The sequence below is a fragment of the Pieris napi genome, chromosome 7, assembly GCF_905475465.1.
Source record: "Pieris napi chromosome 7, ilPieNapi1.2, whole genome shotgun sequence".
NCBI lineage: Eukaryota > Metazoa > Arthropoda > Insecta > Lepidoptera > Pieridae > Pieris > Pieris napi.
The window spans coordinates 10,233,210-10,258,969 of record NC_062240.1 but is presented as its reverse complement, the minus strand read 5'-3'; the positions used below and the strand labels follow the sequence as shown (position 1 = coordinate 10,258,969).

Genomic DNA, 25,760 nt, shown 5'->3' with positions numbered 1-25,760 from the left:
GGGAATGAAGCTTATATTTGAAGAACAGCGATGTCAAAATTAAAAAAAATATATCAGTAGCTGCATCATGATCTACTGAGCAAGATGGATTTGTGTAGTGTGAATTAGTCATAAGTGGACAAAGTGTGTGTGTTTTAATAATTATTGGAACGAAGTTCCTTATCGCGCGTTGTGAAAGGGGGCTAGACGGAAAAAATTCTTACGAAAAGTTGTCACGACACTTTTTTGCTATTTGCTATTGTAATACACCGGTTCTCGTCCGATCACCGAAGTTAAGCAACGTCGGGCGAGGTCAGTACTTGGATGGGTGACCGCCTGAGAACACCTCGTGATGTTGGCTTTTTTTTTCGTCGTAAGATTGGTGTCGAGAAAATCTATCATACTGTTATGATACCAATTAACAAAGGAATTTCGTTCCATCCGGGTGTCCCTTGACACCTCTAAAGTTTTTATTGTAATACAAAAGCCGAGCAAGAGAAATCAAACTCAAACTAAAAATAGTTGACGCCTGGGGCAGGCACAGAAGACTGATCACCTACTTGCTTATTAGAAAAAACAAATGATCGCGAACAGATACCAGGTCCTAAAAGGTTGTATCGCCACTTTCTTTGAAATTATGCAATAAATAGTTTTTTTTATAGAACTGGGGGCAAACGGGCAGGAGGCTCACCTGATGTTGAGAGGGCTCGCAAGTGCGTAGCCGGCCTTTTAAGAATAGGTACGCTCTTTTCTTAAAGGACCCTAAGTCGAATTGGTTCGGAAATACTTCAGTGGGCAGCTGGTTCCACATAGCGGTGGTGCGCGGCAAAAATTGCCTTAAAAAACGCTCAGTCGTGGAACGGCAGACGTCGAGATGCTACGGGTGGAATTTATCAGGAAATAAAGGTTACCCAAAAAGTTGACGGCGTGTGTAAGGCGCAGAAGGCCGATCACCTTCAGATACAAAAAACTGAGGCCTAGACCTAAAAGCTGCACTTGTAGCGACACAGTTTTTATTACTTAAATATATATAATTTCTAAATCGAAGTTTTTATGATTACTCCACTCACCTTTAACTCCAATAAATACTCCACTGTGTGACACAGCTAGCACCGCATTCTCTCCTGGCTGTATTCTGGCAGAATATAATCTGGCAAAGTAGAAAGGCCATTCTCGAGCCATTTCAACGGCCTGGCGTTTAGAAGCTACCCTTACTGGCCCATTTTGAGATCGTAACCAAGTGTTGCCAGCTCGCCGATCAGCTGTACTGATGCGTAGAGATGGCAATGTCGATGTTATGTCGCTTACGATCTACAGAAGAATGACTTTGTTTATTAAAGAAAGAGTGATTTATCATTTATTTACGAATTAAGAAAAGAGCTTAAATAATAATTAAAAATTGGTTAATAGAAAATTAAAAGGTCCCGGTGGTAGGAAACCTTTCGCTGGCAGCATTTCGTCGCTGTATTGCGATACTTAATCGTTGAGCGAGGAACGCTCTAGGGTCAACGGTACTATCTACCTAGCACCAACATAAATCTTTAATTGGCGCCTGTGTACTTGAACCACACGGCCTAAGAGTCTCTACTCCAAAGGGAACAAAATCGAAGTTAGAGGAAAGACTCTCATATTTGAGCCGTACATTATTTAATGCTTAAATTATTTTAATTTTACTACAATTATAGCTAATGAAAGTTAGCTGGCGAATAAAAAGCTACATAGCTATGTTCAATGTTCATTTAAAGAAAGTACGTAATGATTCCTAATAACTATAACTACAGGAAAATAAATAAATCGTTACAAATTATAAATTGAAATTGTATTAAGATGTGAACGGAGTGATTATATAAAGCTTTCAAACTAACCTGTGCATATAATAAATCTAATATGGCAGGCTCGCTATATGTTTCCAATGGTGAAAATACTTCCTTGCGCACGCGCAACTTCCACGGCACGCGTTGGTAGGTAAGAAAACTGCGATCGGATGCTGGCAGAAAGGCTGCCGGAGCTGGTACATCTACACAAAGTATTTTTATGAGTATTTTGGATTTTAATTTTTTTATATTTTTTTATTAATTTACTATTAGTTATTGTTGTAGGATCGATTGTAGGGTTGTAGGATCACGAGGAAAGTAGCATGCCCCAGACCCAAAAAGCCGACAGCAAGTGGCAGGCACAGATGGCTGACAACCAATATATGAAATTACTGATCATCACGAGACAGACAAATCTGAGGCCCAGGCCTAAAAAGTGCCTGCCCGTATATATATATATACAACTAATAATTTGTGGGGGGTTGAAAAGTTATTTCTAGTAGTTTAAGCATATTGTTTTGGATCATATATAGAGTTAATACTTACTTTCTAGATGTTCCGTTTTATCTGTAACATGTGTTGATACGGATTGTCTCCTCTCGGCTTCTAGTTTTCGGTCTCTTTCCTTCTGAGCCATGTGGGTTTTAAATGTGGGTCGATCGTGGCGTTTTAACGTGTCCCCATTATCTGGCGGAAACATAACATCTCTTCTCGGGCTTTCTCTTGATCTTCCCATCAGCATGTCACGTGAATTTTTCCTACCATCAAACCGTTCAAAATCATCAAACATAGCGCGATCGAACGTGTCGCCCTTTCTTTCCGTTCGCGTTGGTGACATTTCGTATATCTCTGATGCATCTCGGCCCGAGAAGTTATCATGGTTTCTACTCCTATCACCAATTTCTGAGTCCCATTCATCACGACCTTTATCATCGTAACTTCTAGTCTCCGACTCATCGCCCCAGTCATCACGACGTTTTTCGCGTCTATCTGCTGTTAAAAATCGTGCTGCTAGGTCATCTGCTTGCGATTCGTTGTCATCTTTTCTACGTGAGTTCCAGTTGGCTAAGAAGTTATGACGATCGTCCACTTCCCTATTCTGATGAACGCCAAACGTATCTCTGTCGCGACGTAATTGCGCAAATGTCGAGGACGTGTCTGTCACCGATGGTGGTGGTGGGGCTGGCTTATCAGGTGGTGATGGGGGTGAATTTGGCGGAGGGGGGGCTGGGCCAGGAGGAGCTGGGGGTAATGGGGGTGGTGGGGCATCCCACCGAGGCCCACCCCCTAACTGCCTCTCTAGCATTAATTTCCTGGTGTCTTCTAGTTTGTTAACTGCTCTGGGTGTTTCTGCAGCTGAAGACGAGCTTCGGACAGAATGGCTAGCAGTAACCCGTTCCAACCTCTGTCGCATTTCTGAGCTGAGCTTTAATTTTCCAACACTGCCTGGCGATGGTCTTTGTGCACCAATTTCAAAGCTACGTCTGGCCGTTCTTTGTGACGGTGGTTCTCTGTTGGAGGGTGGTTGTCCGTCAACTTCAAATTCTTCCCACTCAATGCTTGGTGATGCTTCTGATCTTGATCTACCTCTCGGTGGCTCAGGGTGGTGCTCTCCATTAGTATGTGATTGTGGGGTATGTCTTCTCTGAATCTGTCGCATTTTGAATTTAGTAAAATCTTGTGTGGTATCTTGCGGAACTGCGTCTTTAGGCGGTGGCCATCTCCATTTTCCAATTCGAACTGTTTTAGCTCGTCCATAAGGATCTAAGAATGGTCGAGCTTCGGAAGGGTCCATTTCATGTAGTGGAGGTGGCATGGGGGGTGGTGGGGGTGGAGGAGCTCCACCAGATCCGCTTTCGTTTGATTCACGCCTCATTTTCATCGAATTCCTCGGTGGCGAATGTACTTGAGCATGCACAACAGTGGAAGACCGAACTGGCGATGTCGGAGTAGATTCAGATTCTACCACTTGTCCAGCTAGCAATGATTGTAATGCCTGATTTTGAGCAAGTAGTTGTTGTTGTATCTGTAAATTTTGAGCCATTGCATTTTGAAGGAATGCCCTTTGCAAATTTTGATGATACGCATTAATATCTACCGTTCCCGGCGGAGGAAGGTGAAGACCAAGTGCCGCGGCTAACGCTTCAGGAGTGGCTGGCATTGAAGGCATTGAAGGGGGCATGGACATTGATCCATAACTGAGGGCTGACGTATTCGCCGAAGCAGATCTTGGCGTGGCTCCACCGCCTTTAATTGCACCAGATAAACTTTCTCCATCATTGAGTCTTTTTAAACTATCGTTTAAGAATATTGGGTCGAAAAGGTTGGTTATGTAATCGTCAACAGAATCTACATTAGATTCTTTTCTGCTCGGTTGTGTATCTTCCTTTCCTCCACCTTTTATGGCCCGCTCTAGCTTTTCTTCTGAATTTAGAATTTCCAATTGCTCATTATAGGAGCAATTAAGAATGTTATCTATGAAATTGTCGTAGTCTTTTCCACCTTTGATGCTTGCAGCAAGTGATCTATAACAAATTGTTATTTTACCAAAAGTACTTTAAATAAACTTTCATGACCGTTTCACTCCTTTAGTTACATATCAACATATAGCAGTAAAAACATCTTCGTGACTTATTTATTATCTATAAGTGAAGTGAAAACTATAAAATGAAACCTTGCGAAAAATATCAATAAAAATTTATAGAAAAAGTACTAACCTGGCATCCGATAGTTCATCAATGTTAGGGTCAAGTACGGGCGAGAAGAGGTCGTCGAGGAACTGATCAACATCTGACGCCTGACTGGGCACGCGGACTCGACGCACGTGGGACGCTAAGCTCGGCGCTTCTGATGTGTCCGACATTGCTGATGATCTGTTCAAATTTAATTGCTAAATTGAAATAATTTTTAAATAACACTTCTATTTTTTTAATACCGAAATAATACAATCTGGGAGAATCATGTTTGTTTATAGGATTGGTATATTGAATAAAATACCACTTCTTCTGTTACATTTCATCCCGAAATCATTTTTAAATTGAGGAACGATCTCGGGTTTATAAGGTTTATATGCGTTACTAAGCAAGCTACAGAGGCAGTTGCATGCAGGATTATTACAGTTTTAGTTGTGAAAAATTAAATATACTAACCGCACACCACCAAACTCCGAGCTCTTTTCAATATACGCACGACTCGACTGCGAACCAGCGGGCGCTCTTTTTCCTGCATATTGTGACTTAATATACCGGGAGGGCAACACACGCGAGCCTGTTCCATAGTCATCTCCTCCTTTACTACTTGCAACACTCGGGGCTCCCCCCAGTCTCTCCACTGAGTGGTATCTGTCGTTTAACCGTGATTGCGACAATCCTAAATCCATTAGCTTTGATGGCGGAGGAACCGGGTTATCTCCTAATAAATTGTCAAGGGATCTACTGCGGACTTTATCAGACTGTTGTTCAAAGTAACGTTCATTAAGCGCTGATTCCCGTGACAGAATATCATGGGATACTTTTCTGGAATATTCATTATGTTTGCGCGGTTCTTCCATTTTCCAGTTATATTCGGAAATATTCTCTTCAATGGATTCGTGGAGGATCCTTTGGATACTTGGTGAACGAGATTTTGGAGGCTCTGGCGGTGGCACCTGTTAAGCAAATGTAAATTAATGACCGCGTTCTAAATAGATATTAATAAAACATTTAAAATTAATGTTAAGTCGAACACAGACAATTTATTCAAAAACTTACTTGTGGTCGGTGTTGCCTCTCGGTATCAATAGAAGAAGCTCTCGGAGGGGGTGCTGGTGGCGTCTGACGCGGGACTGTAAGCGTACGTTCCCGTGGCGATTCAGGCGTACGCGTGCGTGTGAGCGTGTGGGCATGCGTTAGAACGTGTGAGGGTGGTGGGGTAGATGGCGTATTTGCTCGTAAGGGTGACGAACGACCAGCACAGAGGGAGGAAAATGTCTCCATCTCACCCACAGCGTCCAGTACGTATTCGCATCCTGCCCATTCTGAACAGAATTTTTGGGTTATAGTATATTGGGCTATTTGTAAAGCTTGTTTTGATGGTTCTGAACTTATTTTTTTTGAAAATCGTATCGCCATAATAAATACAAATTTGATGGTTCTGAACTTATTTTTTTTTGAAAATCGTATCGCCATAATAAATACAAATTTTTTGTTTAAAGATGTTATACTTTATGTTTTCAGTTTTTCACATCGGCACTAAATCTATATGTTAATCAGACATGTTACGAATGAATTAATTACTTGATCAAATTATTTATCATATGAAAGTTGGAATTAGTTATTATTAACAAAATTATTATATTAGCGTCTGTTATATATATTAATTGAACTGAAATACTATCTCACCAGTAAGTTGTCCATTATGTTCCATGGTGACTGACCAGCCGGTTGCATCATGAGCTACACCCGCTGCTGCAAGGGCGTTGGATGCGGCGCGCTCACATGTTGTCCACGCCTCTACACATACTTTCTCTACGCGATCTATACATAAAAAAAACATTATTTATGGACGTTCCTAAACACAAATATATATTTATAATAATATATACTTTTAAAGCTATAGAACCCATTCCAACAAAGGCTGTCAATCCCGATGAGAGCAAACAACGTCTATGGCGAGAGAACGTTGAGGTATTGGCACCGCGGCTAATAAATGAACTACCCAGTCAGTTACTGGATAGCTTAACGTTAACCAACCAAAAAAGTAAATTGAAAAACTATCATATGCATTTGTCGCGTTCCAAACAAATTATTAGTTGTAAACAAGATTGCTATGGTTGGTATACATTTATACAAACCACAGCGGTTTTCTTACATATTATGATTTTATAATATTATTATATAGAATAAAAAAAAGGTACGTAACGGTAAGCGAACTTAATCACCCAAAACAAATATGAACTGATTTATTGTTAAGACAAAACACAGGACAAATTCTAGACCAATGAAATGAATTTAAATATTCTTAAGCTACTTCAACTCTCCTACTTACCAGTAGGCAGATGCAATGCTAGCGCTGGTCTGGCCTGCTCACTTGCTGCCTTCCATTCGAGAAGAGTGGGCGGGGCGCGTCGAGCAAGACCACTTGCCCGAGCTGAGTTCGCTTCGCTACCACACGCCAGGCGTAAAACCCGCGCCTTATCAGGTCCTTCCCAATGCTCTGATATGAACCGTACCAGGTATCTGTAAAAATAATCGAGTATATTGTAATAATAAACGTCTTTTAGTTAGAATATTAATGCTATATAAAACAGACTCAACATCATGAATATTATGTTGCACTGGAGTAGGTCAACTATGCGCTGCAGAACCAGCAACTCTAATATGAACTCTACAAACGTTGATACATTAAATATGTGTGCATAACACTATATATTGGGCAAACACTTTCCTTCTGGTATATTTAATATTTTCTAATATTCAACGCCAACTTAAATATATACGTTACTGTACGGTTCCTGGGTAATCGGCGTGCTTTAAATAATAGAGGATTTTAGTTTTACTATATATTAACCACTCACGTACAGCAATATAAGCGAAATAATAAAATTTTAATTGCTATGTAAAGAATAAATGCGATGTATCCGTTGAAGAGAGTGCCTACGTCTGGCTATACTCTCGGGGCGTAACTCTGACGATTTAGGAAATTGCCACGCTTATAAAACTTAATAACTAACTTAATACGAAATAGGTACTTAAGGCAAAATGTACAGCGTTGGCTCGTACAGCTACTTTAACAATGTTTATTACATTTTGTTCGGGTTGCCTCGAAAGGAACAAGGCTGCCTAATTGGACTACTTTATATATTATTATTGACGAAAGAAACATACTTGTGTAACGCAGCTCCAGGTTGAAAAGCAGCCAGACAGTGCGCAAGAAGTGGTAATACGCGCGCGCTTCCGTTTCGATCGCTGGCTTGGTTACATAGTTGTACTAGCACCTCATCACGCAGGCCACGAGAGCTGATGCCACGGGAGGCTATATAGTCAGCTATCATCTGAAATTCGTTTTTAGATCAGAAATATTTTATCTAATATATAAAATTCTCGTGTCACAATGTTCGTTCTCATACTCCTGAGAAACGGCTCGAGCGATTGTTAAGGAATTTTTTATGCATATTCAGTGAGTCTGAGAATCGGCTACTATCTACCATTCAAACCCCAAAGTGATAAGGGTTGTCTTTTTGTTGTTGATTTTTTTCAAAAAAAATTTTTAGAAAAAAAACAAAAACTTATGACTTTTTAGATAAAGTATAGAGACAATTTCATCTAAAAACCTAAATGTTATCACTCCGGAGAACCGAACAGTCTTTGGGGTAGCATAGCAAAATTTTCCATGTTGGTATGTACTAAAAAGGTAGGCTAAGTAAAATCACATTAGGAGAAACGAAGTTCGCGGGGGCAGCTAGTAATTTATATAATTAGAGTGAGTTTGGGCACCTTTTTAATTAAAAAAAAGTTTAAACGGTTTTCTTAACAGATAAATATAACAGTTTGGTGTATTTCCGGGAACCTAACCCAGGATTTTTAGTCTCAAATTATGACAAACGTGTGTATATTTCAATGAATTACCTTTTGCCTTGTTTCATTTCCAGAATTCGAATCGTCACACCATCTTAAAATCAATTTAAATACTGCTACAGCATCATTGAAATCTTGATCTCTGCAAAAAATATTAAGGCATTCTTCAGTTTCAAGGATGGTAGTAATTTGGTACATGTTGCATGTGAACGATTCATTTAAATTTTATGAGTCTCCATCTTTTAATACTCACCTTACAGCAGCTTTAGATAAGAATGGTTTGGTGATGGGGAGTTTTCTTGGGCTGAGGTGCCCGCCATCCGCGAAGTACACAGAACTGAACTTTGAGAACGCAAATTGCTGTAGATCTTTAGGCAATTGGATGCGTTCCTCTTCACAGTATACGTCTGATATCTAAAATTATAAATTCGTTATGAAATAGATCAATATTACAGAAGAATCTAGAACAAATTCCTTCATCAGATTAAACATTTAAAAGGTTTGCGCAACATTCCTGAACGATAGAATCATTTGATTATGAATGTTGTTAATATGAGGTAGTAGTAATCAAATTAAATATACTTGTATTTTGTGTATTTAAAGTACGACATTGCTTTTACAATTTGTTATTTTATGATGATTATGGATAACGGTTAAAAACCAACTAGGTACTTAGTAACCTGAATATTTATAATTCACCTAGAGCTATACAAAACAAGACACCTATGTGATGTAGTGTGATTTGTCATACCTTGGTAATATTTCTGTCAGAATGAGGCGGCTGCCACTCCTCAATCTTGGATAGTATAAACGCCAATTCCGCTGGCACCTCCAGAACTTGCAGACTTTCAGCCTTTGCCTTTTGCTCTGCAGCACGCCGTCTATTAATTCAAAACAATAATTAAACATACGGAAATATTTTGTCCCGCACTACACTGGCTCAGACATATTTAAATTTGTACTTTCGCTGCTCATCCAATGGTACAATTTATAAATCTCGTGAAACACATTCAATAATACTTTATATTTGACCGGTAATATTTTTACCGAATGTGAACGAAAAGTCTTTAGGGCAGATATAAATTTTTTATCGTGGTTTTTCAAATATAAATAAAACCGAAAATAATGAAATACTTACTTAGCTGCGGCCTGTTGGGCTTCTTGTCGCCTTCGCATCTGTTCCTTCATGGCCGTGACTCGTTTTCTCGCCTGCCGACCTCTGACTAGAGCCTGTGCCTTCACAACTCCATGCCGTGCTACAAGGAACGTTCGCCGATCTCGTGAACCCTTCCACCATGACTGAATCCGGACTGCTGAGTGACGTAGTTGGTAATAGCGTTTCCTGAGGAAAACAGGGATTCGGTTAGGGATATAATTTACTGAAGTATAATTTATTTTACGCGATTTGGTCTAGGTCTTTCTAATTTTATGTTCCTCTGATTGTTGCTGTTCTGTTTAAAAAATATAAACCGATTTTAATAAAATTGGGTTGACCGAAAGGAAGATAAAAAAGCGTGGAAATATCAAAAACTAGTGAACTTATTTTGATGAAAACCGGAACTGTTCCCAATGTTGAAGTATACCGGATTTCAATCTTTTAATTCCCAAGAAATTCGTCGACAAACCTACAAATAACTTCTATTACAAACAAAACGCTTACGAAATTTAGCACACATACCTACTTGGAAGCCTAAATCTATATTAAATATCTATAGTAATCTATAGTAAAAATGTTCAGGTCCAATAGGTCCTAAAAGTATTCCATGACTTCCAATACGTTTAGAATTATTTCGATAGCAATGTGTTGTGTCACGAAAGTGTATTAGTGCAATGACACTAACTAATATAAGCCTAAGCAATATGTTTTAATAAAACACCATCATCAAAAGTGCTTGAATAGTATACCTGGCAAGGAACCCTCTAATTTGGGCCTGAAGCTTGGTGGCGGCGGCTCGCAACTTGTCAGCCCGAGCCCGCTCTAAAGCTCGGTGAAGAGCTTCGCGTATAAAAACACGCGCCGCGCCCAATTGGAAATCTGCACCCACTGTAAACAAATATGATACTTTCACTATCAAACTTTATACATACAACTATAGTTACACGGCAATTAATCTCCTCAATGCGCTATTCAAATTAACATGAAACGGCGATAAAATACAGTGCACTGTGACAATCTCAAGCCACAATTTTGTATACACGTACAATTTGTTTATATTAATTAAACTCACTTAAAACCATAGCTTTATAGTTATTCGATTTTTTCTTCAGATTTTTTCTGAATATTTTTAGTAAATTTTTCTTTTCATCATCCTCCGTTGATGTTTTTTCTTCTTGACTATGTTTGAGTGATAATGTTTGACTAGTCACTTTAGACTTTGTTTCGGACTGATTTATAACTTCAGATACATTCTCCGAATATGAATCTATTTTGGATTTCTTAGCTAATATTTTTACAATCCTGCTCCATTTTATGTTTTCTTTGCAAGTTTCCTTTGTTTTATTTATTTTTATTTTGTCCACAAATTTTAACTGCCACGTTGGTTTTCTCTCTACCTTTATCGGTTCATCTTTTTCTACTTCCTCTTTTACGATTGAAGTCACATCACTTATGTCTTCTTCTGACTCGCATTGTTTCTCTATCTTTTCATCCCCTGAACCAGTATCCCAATCTTCATCAACAATTTCATCTGTATCTTGCTGTTCATCCATTCTTTCGTAAATCTCATCCTCGGTTTCGTCCATTCTGTATAAAGGCTATGTCACACTAATTCAATTCGATAGCATTACATATTTGATGAAAGTTGGTAATTAGGCAGACAATTAAATTCAAATCATACCTAACTGCGGTTCGGTTAGATAACATATAACGGCGATCTGTAATATTATGCACCTGATAATTGCCCCATTTGTGTTATGCATTCAACAAATGAGTTAATTCGCTTTCTTTACTTTCTTTATTTAATGGGACTACAAAGCGGTAATATATAATTCCATAAAACTCTAGCGAGCAGTGTTGGCCTAGTGGCTTCAGCATGCGACTCTATCTACTCCTGCGACTTAATCTATCTACTACTCTATCCCTGAGGTCGTAGGTTCGATCCCCGGCTGTGCACCAATGGACTTTCTTTTTATTTTCGCATTTTAATATTCTACTTACCTGTTAGATTGACAAATGATTATGAAACAGATACAGAAATCTGAGGCCCAGAACTACAAAGGTAGCGCCAAAAAAAGGTAGATTTATTAATTTTATAATACTTTAGCAAAAAATGTTTGATCTCTTTAAATTAAGAATTCGTTTCTTGGTTTCAGACGATACCGAATATACCGCCGCAAGAAAATACGATCTGCACACCTTTTACTTAGTCCTTTATGTACAATTTACACCAATTACAAATACTAATAGTTGAGTATCTATAGATAATATTTACGAAGTAAAATAAGAAGCAAGTCAACATTATGTGTGAACTTGTATGTATAATAAAATACTTATTAAAAATTACCTGCTCCGGTTGGAGGCATATCGGCGAGAATGGAGTTACATATTTCACGATACGGGGTTGAACGAGTTGGCAATGACTTCAGGAGGTACCTGTTAAGATTTTAGGAACATAATCAAAATCGAAAAATATCTTTATAAAATACTTTTTATAGTTAAAGTTTAAAAACATTGTATGTTTATGTAATTATTAAAGTTCATGACATCATACATAATGCTATATTTACAGTATATTTTACAAGGTATCTTTTCTATAATATATGACATTTATAGTAAACATAAATGGTACAAAAAACTAAAAACAAAAATACATATAAAATAAAAATACCTCAATTTTTTTCATTCTGTTAAGCAAAAAATTACCATCAAAACAGCGGATTAGGCAGTTAACATTGATATGTATGTGATATGATAAATTTATTCTAAGAATCATAATACTTTATTCTGAAAGTCGACTTATTGTGAACTATGCTTCCAGATTATCAAATCGAATACGTTTTTAAATCAATGTTTAATATTAAAGGTGTCTTAGTAAAAGATAACTGTGCGGTGCTGAGAGCAGTGATGGCCTAGTGGATTCAGCGTGCGACTGTCATCACTGAGGGCCTCTCATCACTGAGGTCGTAGGTTCGATCACGATTCATTTGATCATTTTCTTCTGCCTCGTAATTAGCTACTACTTATATGTATATTACGAGTAGTTGTGACTCAATTAACCTTTGGATTAGCTTTTACATTTTTGTTTATACATTTGTTACATGTTATTTTGAGGTTTTTTTTCTGTTAATTTATTATGCACTTCTTGTACTTTTTACCCTCTGCAGGTGTTTCTTTTTTTATTGTTCCACATTAGGGTTGCCTGGAAGAATTCGCTTGTTAGCGTTAAGGCCGCCCGTTGCCTAATAACTTATGTAACCTGCCTTTTTTTAGTTTTTTTTAAATGTATGGTAACGAAGTGTAAATAAATGAATAAAATAAGATTAACATTACTAAACTAAAATTTTACTAACCTGTATCTTTCCAGAAACACTTGGAAGGGAATACGTATGGGATATCCCATCTGTCTGATTCTAATGGTATCCAACATGCCTGTATACCGGAGTTGAGCAAGGACACAGGGCATGTCAAATTTCATCGGTGACTTCTCGGAGTTAGGTTTGATGCATCGAACGAACCAGGGGTTGCAGCGTGACATTGATTCTAGTAGTTGTTGGAGACTGTCTGAAAACCTAAAATAAAGAGCATTTAGCTAGTACTCTGCGGTAGTATGGAACCTAGCAATATACAGTTTTTGTAAAATAAAACAAAACTAGGTCACTACTATTATTATCGATATGTCGCAGTCAGCTTAATTAGCCGTTCAATTAACAGGCTAGCCTTTTAACTAAACGGCGCCATTTTACTAGCGGCCTGAAATATATTTAGCCGTAGCGTTTGTTAAAACATTTAATAAACTGGCTGGCTAATGCTTAGGCCATTCGTTGCATAGTAATTATTTAAAGAGAGGAGAAAAAAAAACAAATAAAACATATTTCATAAGAAAATATTTCTTAAATTGAAATTCACATTATTATTGTCACTACACTCTTCCTTTGTACTTGTTGTTTTTTATGAAACTTTGGAAAACACCATCAAAGTTGTGGTTTGCCGACGCTATATAATTGACAGTTTGAAGAGTTTCGTTTCGAATTTGGAAGTGGCACAAAGTGGAATTAAATTTAAATTAACAGTCAACATGCTAGGCAAGTAATGAAACGTCATTGAGTCAAGTCAAACAGCCTAGCTGTTTGATCAACTGGCTGAACATCTTTCAGGCCGCTAGTTAACCGGCTAGGCTGTTAATTGAACAGCTAATTAAGCTAGTTGGCTGCGACAGATACATCAGCCCAAGCCGTCCGAATTGCTGTTCTTAGACAGATTTCAGTTTTTACTTGAAGAATTAATGGCCCTGTCTTATCATTTGATCAGAATATGTATTATGTAAATTACCTAGCAGCTACAGTTGGTGTCCTAGGTTTCATAGTAACAAATCTTCCATTAGCACCCCGTGGCAGAGTTTTATTTGCGTCATGGTGGGCCCTCAACTGGGCAGACATTTCAGCCACAAGGGGCACCTCGCTGCTGCACAGGAGTTCCAAGACGTCACCACGAAGAGCATCTCGGTTTTTGTCTAAGAACCCGTCCACATTATACCAAACTTGTCCTGCATAATGTTTAACCTGGAATGGTTGGTGATTGAATGATTAGCGAATCACAAAGTGTTCAAAATCACACACACACTACCATATGCTTTTGCATTAATTTAATAGTTTCGTAGTTACCCCAAATTCGTTGGCTCCTAATCGGGGCCGAGAGTAAAGCTCGTTTAAAGCATGGTTGTAATGGCATTTCTCAAGGAACGATACATCCGACGCTCGAGGGAAGTTACTCTCATCATCCAGCAGGTGCAAAATACCAACCGGTTTCTTGCTGAGAAGTTGGATAACTGGAAAACAATTAAGCAGATTCGAAAATAGATATTAAAAAACCCCGACATATTCACATATATTTAAAAAATTATGACGTTTAATAAATGAAATAATACATGAACTGGTAAGCACCTACCTGGAGAATTATCATTCCAAGTGAGATGAGACCATTCAAGCCTTTCCTTTTGGTACTCTTGCTGTTCTAACTTAAATATATGCTTATTGAAGTAATGTTGCAGCGTTTCATTGGCATAGTTTATACAAAGTTGTTCAAACGAATTCTCTTCCAAGTCTTCGAAGCCGAAGATGTCTAGGAGAGATATTCGGTGTGCATCATGCAGTCCCCCTCTATGTACTATTGAATTAATTCTCATCACAAGCCAATTGAATAACGACGAATACAGGGCTTTGGCAAACGCATCTCTTGCATCTAATGCTTGGTCTATCGGCAGCGGCGATCTCATTTTCTCTGCTCGAGCCGCTGTTACTCTAGTAGTTAAAGCTCTAGCCAGTTCCTCTGCTGGTAGCTTCAATAAGTGCGCCGCCCATCGCACTTCAGCACCTCCCCCTAATTGCACCCCCTCTTGACCATGACGAAGTTGTCGTCTATGAAAGTAAACATTACCTAAATGTAACACAGCTGCTAGTACTCTTATTATATCCTCACGCTCCGCATCGCCAATACCCAACACTTGCATGGCACCACAAAGCGCGGACCAATCAGCCCCCGCGCCGGCCCCAGCCGAATCTCCACCTTGATTTAAATAGAAATAATGTTCTGCTGACAATAGACCTCTAGATCTCCTCTGTTCCTCATCCAAACCAGCCAAGAGTTCGTAGAATACATGATAATTTCGTTCTCCGGGCGATTGTGTGACTATTCGCGATTTTTCTAATAAATAATGAGCAACTCTGGCACCGGCTAAAGCGCCATCCTTAAAGTATAATTCAAGCAATTTTCCAAAGCGACTAGAGTTGTGGTTTTTTGGCGTGCGTGCGTTGCCAAAGGCCTCCAACAATGGCGCGGCTTCTAATATCTGTTCAGATACGGGCGCTCTCCCCGGGGGTGCTGGGGCGACTGCTGCGAGAAATTGGACGGCTAATTTTGTTGACTCGGTTTTCCCCGCTCCTGACTCTCCGGATATCAATATGGCTTGAGGCTGAGGTAGAGATGCACGTGCGGCAGCAGCTATGGCGAACAGATGCGGTGGCAAGTCGCCCAGGGCTTCAGCTGCGTGATATCTGAAATTATTATAAATAATTAATTAATAGAAAATACTGTATGGCCTATAATAATTATAAAACAAATTATGATGTATGTGTTTATTCAGTCGAAAACAAAACCTTTTAAAAACAATACACAATACAATAGGTACAGTTACCTAGGTGAAAAATTTGTATTTTTGGGAGTGCTTATATTATCCCTTAAATAAAATATAATTACAATACTCAATTTTATTCAGATATAAATAATGCGATGAATATAATATTACCTATGCTTACTTCATCGTTAATTTATATTACAAATTGATACATACACGCAATGATTACGACCTGATTAATTCCAACACGATGTTATTATCGAAACATTTACATTATCATAGAAACATACTCGCGAACTAGAAATTCAAGTAAAACTTATGCAAATGTATAATCATGACGTTGGAATTAGATGTTGCTTCTGTTATTGTATAAGCATCGAAGAATCGCACAATACACCTACGTTCATTAGGCTTATTTATTTAAATATAAAACAATTTGGAATCTTGTACCTGAAGAATAGCAATTAATATTAAGAACAATAGATACAATTTTTTTTTCACGCATCTAACCCTAATCAATTTTATTATTCCTATAAAAACTTCAGCCTTGCGATTCTGTAACTCACTCTCAACTCTGTTCTGATGAGGAGGGAGCTTGTAGTTTATTGTTAATCGTAAAATGACTGCTTCACGACTGATTTGAGCGCGACCGCCGCTGCAAAAACCGCTGTGAGAGTTCGAAAAGTGAGTTACAGAATCGCAAGGCAGTTATTTGCATTTGGGGCCCCTTCCTTTAAAATAACATCTCCCAATCTATGGATTCTGAGGTAGTCAAACTATCTAGATACAAACTCACAAAACACATAGCCGAATTGGATGTCGAATCTACAGAGGCCTTACTACGTATTTTGACTCTGAGGTTCCAAAAACTAACACAGACAGCGCACGTATATAACAACTCTCAAATACGTACTTATACTTGTGTTTGACTAGTGGTAACACTAAGACTTATTTTTCTTTAAAAAAATGTTTTAAACATGCACCGTATACAACGGAATAATTGTTATCTAGCGATAAATGAATTTTGTCACAACTATTTCTGACATGAATAAGGTTTTTATTTATTTTATATTTTTTGACGTGATAACGTCTTTAAAATCGTTTTAGTCGGGTGACATGTTCAGAAACTTGTGTCACACCAAAACCTCACGAGCGCGATCGCAGGTATAACGAGAGAGAGACGGACCGATCTCCCGTCTCATCTCGAGCGCTGCCAGTCATTCCGTGAATGTATGAAGAAAAATGTATATCATAGTCGAATAAGTAAACTTGTCATTTTACACCCGAAATTTATCATCAAAAGTGTGAATAAAACGATAGATGTAATTTAAAATTTGAAAAAATTGTTATCTTCATTAATTCCTTACTTCCCAAAAACTTATATCACCAATAAGACGTTATCACGTAAACATCTCGATCGTAAACCTACTTTACAAACAACCAATATTTTTTTTAGTTTAATTTCTATACTAAAACAACATTTTTATATCTGCTTTAATATAAATGGATATATTAGCCTAATTAATTGAATTATGAATTAGGGGGTAAGAATTTGAGATTTTACCTTCTGGCAGTCTGTAAGCCATACAAAGCATCGACAGGTCGATACGGGTTTACGGCTACTAAAATGGAGCCAGCGTATGTATATATCAGTCCCTGCTCGTATCTAAGCTTCAGGTTCCATAGCAGGGCAGCTTCGTGCAAATCATGAAGGCGGGTCATGTCGTCAACGCCTGTAGGACCCAGCTCCTCCCTCGGCCATACTGGGTCACCCTCCTCATCGCCATTGCTCATTTGCAGGGCGAATGTTTGAGCCTGGAAAGAGAGATAATTTTCAGAATGAAACAAAAAACTTTTAACAAACTAGGAGAACAATTAGAAAATTCTTTATTTATTAAAAACAATATATACGTAAAGAAAGTTATTTATAATAAGAGTTGTCACTGGGAAATCTTCTAAATTTGCCGTTACAAGTACTAGGATCACATAAATTTTCCTTCAGACCTTAGTAAGTAGCTCTTATTTTTAAATTGGTAACTATATTAAGCATATAGTCACTCCTCTGGGGAATATACTGAAGACAGTTATACTATATCGATACCTTGAAACGAATTAGCCAAATTAAAATATACTTTAAATTAATTTATAATATATTCGTGTTTATTGACTTTTATATTCTTCTAATAAATAAATAACTATAAAGTCAATAAATGTGAATTACAATCTAGCCTATACAATAATAAAGCTAATAAGTAATAAATATACTGTTCATTAACAGCCAGTTCTGTAATTCATTATGAACGTGTGTCCCAGGCACCGCACGGTCTGCACTTATATTCACAACACAACAAAAAGTTAGTTCTCTTTAGGCGTCTTGTTCGCGTCGTATCAAGAAGTTGTATTGGCTCAGCATTCACGCGATGATATAGTATTTCTCATGTAAAGCTATTTTTTATCTGTTTATTATTAATCTATATAGTTTCATGTGTACGCGGGGTGCGCGTGAGCAGCGGGATGGAACTGACGTCATGTAATGATCTGACATAACTCCGCATAACAATGATATCTGCCCATCTGTAGCTGTGACCTGAAGATTCGCTATCGAGATCACTCCGATTTGCATTTAACTGCTGGTTGGACGCGCTCCTTTCTTTTTCTTAACTACCGTTTAAAACGAGCTAGTTATATGTTTTTCGCTATTTTTACATACGCCTATCGTGATCGTGATCCCAATTCCCAATCTTTCAAATATACATTAAATTAATTAACTAAGCTCGGCTAAAATTACAGAAAAAGTTCATTTGTACAGTATACTTTTTAGGGCAATAGGGCCTTCTATATATATAGGGTATATATACTGTAGTCGAAAAGATTGTCAGGTTATACACACCTTAATCACTAAGCCAAAGATGCGTCGACATCCATCTAAATTCTGAGTATTTGCAAACATGTTTCTAAATAATAGACGAGGCACCCGTCCTACTAGATAATTTGCAAACTAGAAAGACACGACCGACCAGCGTGCTACGATTATTCCGATACTGTTAAGTGACCCCCATTTATCCATACGTTTACGGCTGACTCGATATACGATGAATATTATTACTGATTATATATCTATCAATTGCGTAACCTACAAAGTATACAGGAAACAAGACGTTGGTATGTCCTCTATTACACATTGTTTTATTTTATATATTACTTTTATTCAATGGATTAATGTACATATATATTTTTTAAACTTTCTAGAAACTTTAAAGGCCCGATAAGTTGTGTTAGTGACGGATATTTTGTGAGTTATGTTTTTAATACAGCGAGGATTGATCTTCTAAATTCTTTTTGATTTATTATAATTTTTGAGCAGTGTGGGCCTAGTGGCTTCAGCGTGCGACACTCATACCTGAGGTCGTAGGTTCGATCCCCGGCTGTGCAACAATAGACTTTCTTTCTATGTACGCATTTAAAATTCGCTCGAACGGTGAAGGAAAACATCGTGAGGAAACCGACATGTCTTAGACCCACAAAGTCGACGGCGTGTGTCAGGCACTGAAGGCTGATCACCTACTTGCCTATTACATTTAAAAAATGATCATGAAACAGATTCAGAAATCTGAGGCCAAGTGAGGTTTTAGCGCCACTGATTTATTTTATATTTTATAATTCTTGATATCTTGGTTTCTAGGATTAATTTAACATAAGTTTGTTATGGAAGAGCTGGGATCTCTGACACAGGTATTTTTTCTGAAAAGAGTTCCCAAATCTTACACATTGTTATAATGCATTGTTGTCAAAATAAACACATTGTTAATTTTTATTTCATAAACTTGATTACTAGAAGGATTATTTTACCTTGGTCCTTTACTACATATCTGTTTCGTGATAATTATTTCTCTTAATAATAACAAGTAGATACGCCTTTTGTGGTAATCATAGACTGACGCTTTTTAGAAGGTATGCCGTTTTGCTCAAAAGACGCTTTCCGTCACCCTACCGCGCATAGAAAGATAATTTCATTGTTACACAGCCGTGATTCGAACACACGACCTTTGGGTTCCTACCATTTCAATTTGAACAGAAAGTATGAGCCTAAAAATTTTAAATATCGTTTTGACGAATTGTTTTCTATTCCCATTCATAACTATCACTTCACGTTATATAATTTAAGCAATTGTTAGAAATCACACGCGCTGCGTTTAATTTTTGTATTGCGCATGACACGGTGAAAATTTCTCACTACATACTTGTTAGGTTAGATAACTTATTAAAGAACTACAGTTACGCCTATTGGTTAAGTTTGGGGTTCGCAACCCTGAATAACAATACGTATTGAAGAATGGGCTTGTCTGGCCTAGAGGGCGAAAATAATGGGTGATCCAGGAATCCCTGTAAGCTCAGCCCTGCGATTCTGTAACTCACTTCACGAACTCACACAGCGGTTTTCGCATCGGCGGTCGCTCTCAAATCAGTCGTGAAGCAGTCATTTTATGATTTGGCATTCTGAAAAGGTGGGAGCTTGTACTTTATTGTTTATCAGAATGCCAAATCATAAAATGACTGCTTCACGACTGATTTGAGAGAGACCGCCGATGCGAAAACCGCTGTGTGAGTTCGTGAAGTGAGTTACAGAATTGCAGGGCAGGTATGCATAAGGAGAAAGTTATAAAAGGTATTATTTAGAATATTTTTTTATAACACTCGGTCGGAGACTTGTTTTCGTTAATCATCTCTTTGCAAATTCATGAATTTAAACATAATTTTAATTTGTAATATTTAATCATTAGTATATACAAATCATAAAACTCATTTTCATATATAGTACATATTTGAGTCATATATCAAAGAGCAATAAAAACTTCATAAAATCAGTGTCGGCATATAAATAGCTAATCAATGATGAATCAAGTATCAACAACAGCCACTCTCTATCAGCATTCCGGAGGCGGCCTTGCGAGCCCTTTTAATACTTTATAACGTAAAGTTATCATTTATAAAACTATTCCGCTTTCTTATTTGGTTTTAAAAGTACCTACGTTCTTCTACAAATAGAAATAAATGTAAATCTCCATAGTAATTTAATTGTTTACTTTACCTGTCCATTGACGATAGCGCTGACGAGCAGGACGCGGGCAGCTCGGTGGATCTCAATAAGCTCTCCGGGCAATGGGGCAGAGGCCCCGGGTGGCTGGAACCACACCGCAGCGCCCTCGCTCCACTCCGACCCCCCGGAGCCCGCCATGCTGCAACACAACACTAAATTTAATATTCCTACTCATGACATATTATTGTCTACAATTTGACTACACTATTGTATCAGAGATAGTATTTATTATGATTGTATATCTAAAGGATCGTCCTTTAGATATACGCAACTACAACATACCCGTTTATTTTTTGAATTTGACTAATGAACGCGTAACTTTTAACTGGTATTAAACGACACCGAGTACGACAATTACGATTAATACTCTCGAATAGCTTTAAACAAGTTTATACTATTTCAGGTTATATTTAACAGAATAATTTAACACATACGTCTAATGTATTAAATATTAACACTTTTAATGCATTTTTAACACCCGTCCATTATGAATCGTAATGGGAGATTACGTTGATTCCAGTTGTAGTTAAGTGTCTTGAAAACTAATTAATAGTGACTGATATTCACTTAGCCAATTGTGATTAAGTAATATTCAATTACTTAATGATTTAATGCGAAGTGGATTTGAAAAAAATAATGAAATCGTGTATCAATAATTTATTTTGATTGTATTACAATTCTTAATTAACAGTTGTTTTATGTAATTTATAAGTATATAGGCGTCGGTTGCGCTGAGAAGGGCTGACCGCACGAGCAAGGCGGTCCAGACTGGAAGCAGATAGGTGCCGGAGGAGGCGGCTGCAGGCAGAAGGGTTCTAGTGGTGGTGGTTGAATACACATGGGTGGTGGCGATGGGGGCTGGACGCAGATTGGGGGCAGCGGAGGTGGCTGCACGTTGATCGGACAAGGAGACGGCGGTTGCACATACATCGGCTCCGGCGGTGGAGGTTGAAAGGTTATAGGGCCTGGCGGAGGTGGTTGCACACATATTGGAGGCGGATTGGGAGGTGTTATCATCATTGGAGGTGGCGGCGGCGGTTGCACGGGCATCGGTGGTAGCGGAGGCGGCTGAACCATCACAGGAGGCAAAGGGGGCGGTTGTACTACGATCGGTGGGGGAGCAGGAAGCTCAATCACAAATGCAGGAGGAAGCGGTAGTTCCAAGAAGATTGGCGGAGGAATCGGTGGAGTGACAAATACTGGTGGTTGCTGAGGCGGTGTTACACACATAGGTGGTAATGGTGGGGGGTTGATTGTTAATGGGGGAGATGGAGGTGGGTTTATCGTTATAGGGGGCGATGCAGGCGGAGTTATGCACATTGGCGGCCCTGGGGGTGGCGTTAGCGTTATCGGTGGCGGCATTGGCAATTCTATCATCATTGGCGGGAGTGGCGGTGGGGTAACGGTAAATGGAGATGGGGCGGGAAGGGACACGTAGATAGGGGGAGACGGTGGCGCCTGTAAGGTGACTGGTGGTGAGCAGCAGCTGCACCCGTAAGATGGTGATTGAACCACGTATGGCGAAGCATAGTACTGGCAATTCACATGTGCCTGAAAAACGAACATCAAAAATAGTATAGTAATGTTAATTAAATATAATCTAATAAATAAAATTCTCGTGTCACAATGTTCGTTCCCATACTCCTCCGAAACGGTTCGACCGATTCTTATGAATTTATTTATGCATATTCAGTAAGTCTGAGAATCGGCTACTATCAATCTAAATGTTAAGGGTCCACCCCTAAATTTTTATTTTTTAGATAAAATATTTTGGTTTTTTATGGTACAAAAATACATACAGCCCTTAATTTTCACGATCAACCCCTATTATTTATTATAGTAGATAGTTATTTTTATTGAACAAAAAAAATTCTCCTAGAAATAATATACATGGCAAAACGACGTTTGACGGGTCAGCTAGTAATATATATTAATGTTACTTAGAATACAATATATTATTATAATTACATTGATTTAATTCAATATACTTAGTACTAATGTAATCTTAAAGTGTACTTACATATAAAATCGTTGTTATAAACAGAAGAATCATGGTGGCCACCTGGTCAGTGACTTGCCCAAATGACTTCATACCCTACATATATATACAAAATATTACAGTAACGGTTGACAAATATTATCGGAATAATTCGTTGCATTTATCGAAATTGCAATTCTATGAAATAACACGATAACACACGTACGGTGATGGCAAGTTTAAATAGATTTATTATAGACAAAAATGAAGGTAATCTCATGTTCATTATAGGCAATACCTTTGTTTAAAATTATGAATCAAATAATTTATTTGCTATATTAGACGCAAAACTGGGAATGGTAAGATGCCCAAAAAGTTTTAATATATTTTTTGAAGTTTAGGCGCGTTATGAAAAATTTATGAGAGTGAAATTTTACGATGCGCGCGCACTCGTGACACAAAATTATTGGTTTCCGTAAGTACCTTCTGCTTATCTATCTAAACATAACTATTAAAAGGCACATAAAACGTGGAGATATATTATTACGGTATAGGGGCGCAAACGACCCTCAATCGACCAAAAAGGGCAGGCACCACAGGCCATGCACAAACGTTTTAGTGGACGCGTTGCCGGCCTTTGAGGGAGGAGTATTGTCCCTTTTTAAACAAGTCGTATCTCCATTGGAAGACCTGCCAATCTGTGTAGACATTGGAAGACTGGGAGCCGATTCCACAGTTCACTATTTCGCAAAAGAAATTAAATAATGGGACTTATCTAATAAATTACATAAAATTATGGAAGAGACGAATTCGATTTTGTTCCCTTTGGAGACTCTTGGGCCGTGGGGATCAAGTGCACAGGCGCTATTTAAAGATTTAAGTTGGCGCCTGGTAGATAGTACCCCTGGTAGGTAGTGGTGACCCCACAGCTGGTGCCTTCCTCGCTCAACGAATAAATATCGCAATACAGAGAGGAAATTCTGCCAACTTAAAGGTGCCACAGGGACCAAACTTTTAAAAAAAAAATTAAGTTTCTATTTATTATTTTTTAATTATTATAATGTAGGTTAACAAGATTACTATTACAAATACTTAATATTTGTGTGTTGGAAATAAATGTTACAATTTAAATAGAAAAACAAAATGCGGAAAATGTCATTCTTAGCATCGGAAATTGTTGTTCACATAAAACACTGTATTCATACCTATATGTTCTTAGGTACAAGAAGGCTTGTGAACTGTTTTTATTTATAAACATTGCTCGCAAGGGACTTTGTTTAAAATTCTAAAAAATTGCCTTGTAACAAATTGAAATATATAATTTCCTTGAGAAAACTGGAAGAAGGTGCTGTCTTTGAAATAAAATGATCCTCGATCAGTCTATCCATTGACTATTCGACCCAAAGCCCTCTATGATCGAGAAGTTGAATATATCCAGAAGTTGGAAATACTTTCTTCGCGCGTTTCAGACTATGACGTGCAGTGAGTGTAGCCGACATTCAAGGTGGCAGTGGTGTAACTATTTGCAGTGCTGGCAAAATGCCACGGGTCCCTGACCCAAGAGGGCCCCTCCCCAAGAGATATTATGTTCTATGGATGAATGTGAAGTCTCCAATACGCATTGGGCTAGCGTGGGGACTACAGACCATTCCCTCTCGCCTAAGAGAGGAGGCCTATGGCCATTAGTGGGACATATACAATATAATTGAGACGCTGAAAATCTCGAAGTTTATTAAAATTGACGTGACGTGATTTTTACTGATAGGGCCCCATCAAAAGAATTTGCCACGGGTCCCAGATTATATAGTTACGCAACTGGAAGGTGGTGCACAAATTTTGTCATAGATATAATAATGGGAACATCGATTAATTGTCAACCCACATAGGGTTCATTGAATCCGGTAAACAATGACACTTCCGCCGAAGATGTGGAAGCAACTACTTCGCATACAAATTCATAGCCTCGGAGTGAAATGTGATTGTCTGTTAAAAGTTGCTGGCCGTTAGCATGCGGCCGACCCGTCAAGGTGTTTTGTATGCACGGCCTTAACTACTTTCTAAGCTTATACGGCTGTCTGTTGGGATTAATGTACGCAATCGATTTATTTAAATATAATATCTACTCCCGTCTACTACATGTATGATCGTTTTTGTTCGCTTTGTTTTGCGTTCGTTTTCATGTGATACACAAAAGTTTGTCCTGTTGTGTAACACAACTTGTGTTATTGTGGTTTTCTTTGAAACGTTCTTTTTGAAATAATATTTTGAACATATTTTCTATTTAGCTTAATAAAATAATATATTTTTTATTAATCTACAAACCTACGTATAATTTGTATTTACAATTTTCTTATATTATTTAAATAATTAAGTAACAAATGAATTAATTAGTAAAGCTTTAATAAAGCTTTAATGACAATTGTTGCATTTTAAATTATGTCCATAGAAAAATAATCAAATTTAAATATGTAATTATATTTTAACAGCTGATTATAAACATCCGCCATCTTGTCTGTCAATAGCTTCCGAAATGTTTAAATTTGATTAAACTCCTCTCAACGATAAATTCGGTTTATTAGTGAAAACATATTTATTTTTAAAAAGTTGCTTATCGATGAGAAGGCTATATTTTGTGTATTTTTCGTTTACTTGTACTATGTTATTACTACCGCTGACATTAAACTCGTATTCGCAAAATTAAAATCTGTATTTTCATGAATATTCAATTGTAGCATATTACGAATGCGGAACAAAGAGTATATAGAAGGCTTTCACGCTTATGCTTATTAATTCTAAATCATATTTCTGTATTTTTTGATAATATGGCCTTACCAGATACAATTATTGTTTCTCCGATAATCGAAGACTTGATTATATGAATTATTAAAAGCCGTGGTTTGGGTTACAACTGAATATAGATACGTTTAAAGTTTTACGAAGCCAGCGACATTACCGCGTATGTTACCAAATCGAAAGTAAATTTGGGTGTCAATTATACAGCAAAAGGTCAATAAGCAGATAATAGAGGTAAAAAGACCGTGATAAAAC

General features: G+C 37.8%; 2 protein-coding genes across 2 annotated transcripts in view; both read right to left on the bottom strand.

Annotated features, from left to right (window-relative positions):
* The window catches only part of LOC125050776 (myosin-VIIa), a 77,146-nt gene that overhangs the window by 36,782 nt on the left and 14,604 nt on the right, over positions 1–25,760 (bottom strand). Inside the window, exons 2-22 of the mRNA XM_047650771.1 lie at positions 20,726–20,873; positions 17,201–17,451; positions 14,451–15,556; positions 14,168–14,331; positions 13,836–14,065; positions 12,857–13,075; positions 11,851–11,939; positions 10,253–10,391; positions 9,486–9,689; positions 9,099–9,228; positions 8,601–8,761; positions 8,399–8,489; positions 7,658–7,824; positions 6,819–7,009; positions 6,173–6,307; positions 5,543–5,808; positions 4,943–5,439; positions 4,511–4,666; positions 2,340–4,318; positions 1,845–1,996; positions 1,050–1,290 (exon numbers count right to left, since the gene is read on the bottom strand). Of these exons, the coding sequence (XP_047506727.1) occupies positions 1,050–1,290; positions 1,845–1,996; positions 2,340–4,318; positions 4,511–4,666; positions 4,943–5,439; positions 5,543–5,808; positions 6,173–6,307; positions 6,819–7,009; positions 7,658–7,824; positions 8,399–8,489; positions 8,601–8,761; positions 9,099–9,228; positions 9,486–9,689; positions 10,253–10,391; positions 11,851–11,939; positions 12,857–13,075; positions 13,836–14,065; positions 14,168–14,331; positions 14,451–15,556; positions 17,201–17,451; positions 20,726–20,872 (6,715 nt within the window). The 5' untranslated portion in view covers position 20,873. The remainder of the gene's footprint in view (positions 1–1,049; positions 1,291–1,844; positions 1,997–2,339; positions 4,319–4,510; positions 4,667–4,942; positions 5,440–5,542; positions 5,809–6,172; positions 6,308–6,818; positions 7,010–7,657; positions 7,825–8,398; positions 8,490–8,600; positions 8,762–9,098; positions 9,229–9,485; positions 9,690–10,252; positions 10,392–11,850; positions 11,940–12,856; positions 13,076–13,835; positions 14,066–14,167; positions 14,332–14,450; positions 15,557–17,200; positions 17,452–20,725; positions 20,874–25,760) is intronic.
* Positions 21,377–22,881, bottom strand: LOC125050777 (leucine-rich repeat extensin-like protein 3). Its single transcript, XM_047650772.1, has 2 exons — positions 22,755–22,881; positions 21,377–22,285 (listed from the first exon to the last, which is right to left on the bottom strand). The coding sequence occupies exons 1-2, from the start codon at positions 22,824–22,826 to the stop codon at positions 21,440–21,442; spliced, it is 918 nt and encodes a 305-aa protein (XP_047506728.1). The 5' UTR covers positions 22,827–22,881; the 3' UTR covers positions 21,377–21,439.

Bases quoted from the DNA above. Each gene is read 5' to 3' on its own strand.
- LOC125050777 (XM_047650772.1), bottom strand. From the start codon at position 22,826: ATGAAGTCATTTGGGCAAGTCACTGACCAGGTGGCCACCATGATTCTT. The intron at 22,286-22,754 runs GTAAGTACACTT...TTCGTTTTTCAG, and splicing joins TTATAACAACGATTTTATAT to GCACATGTGAATTGCCAGTA.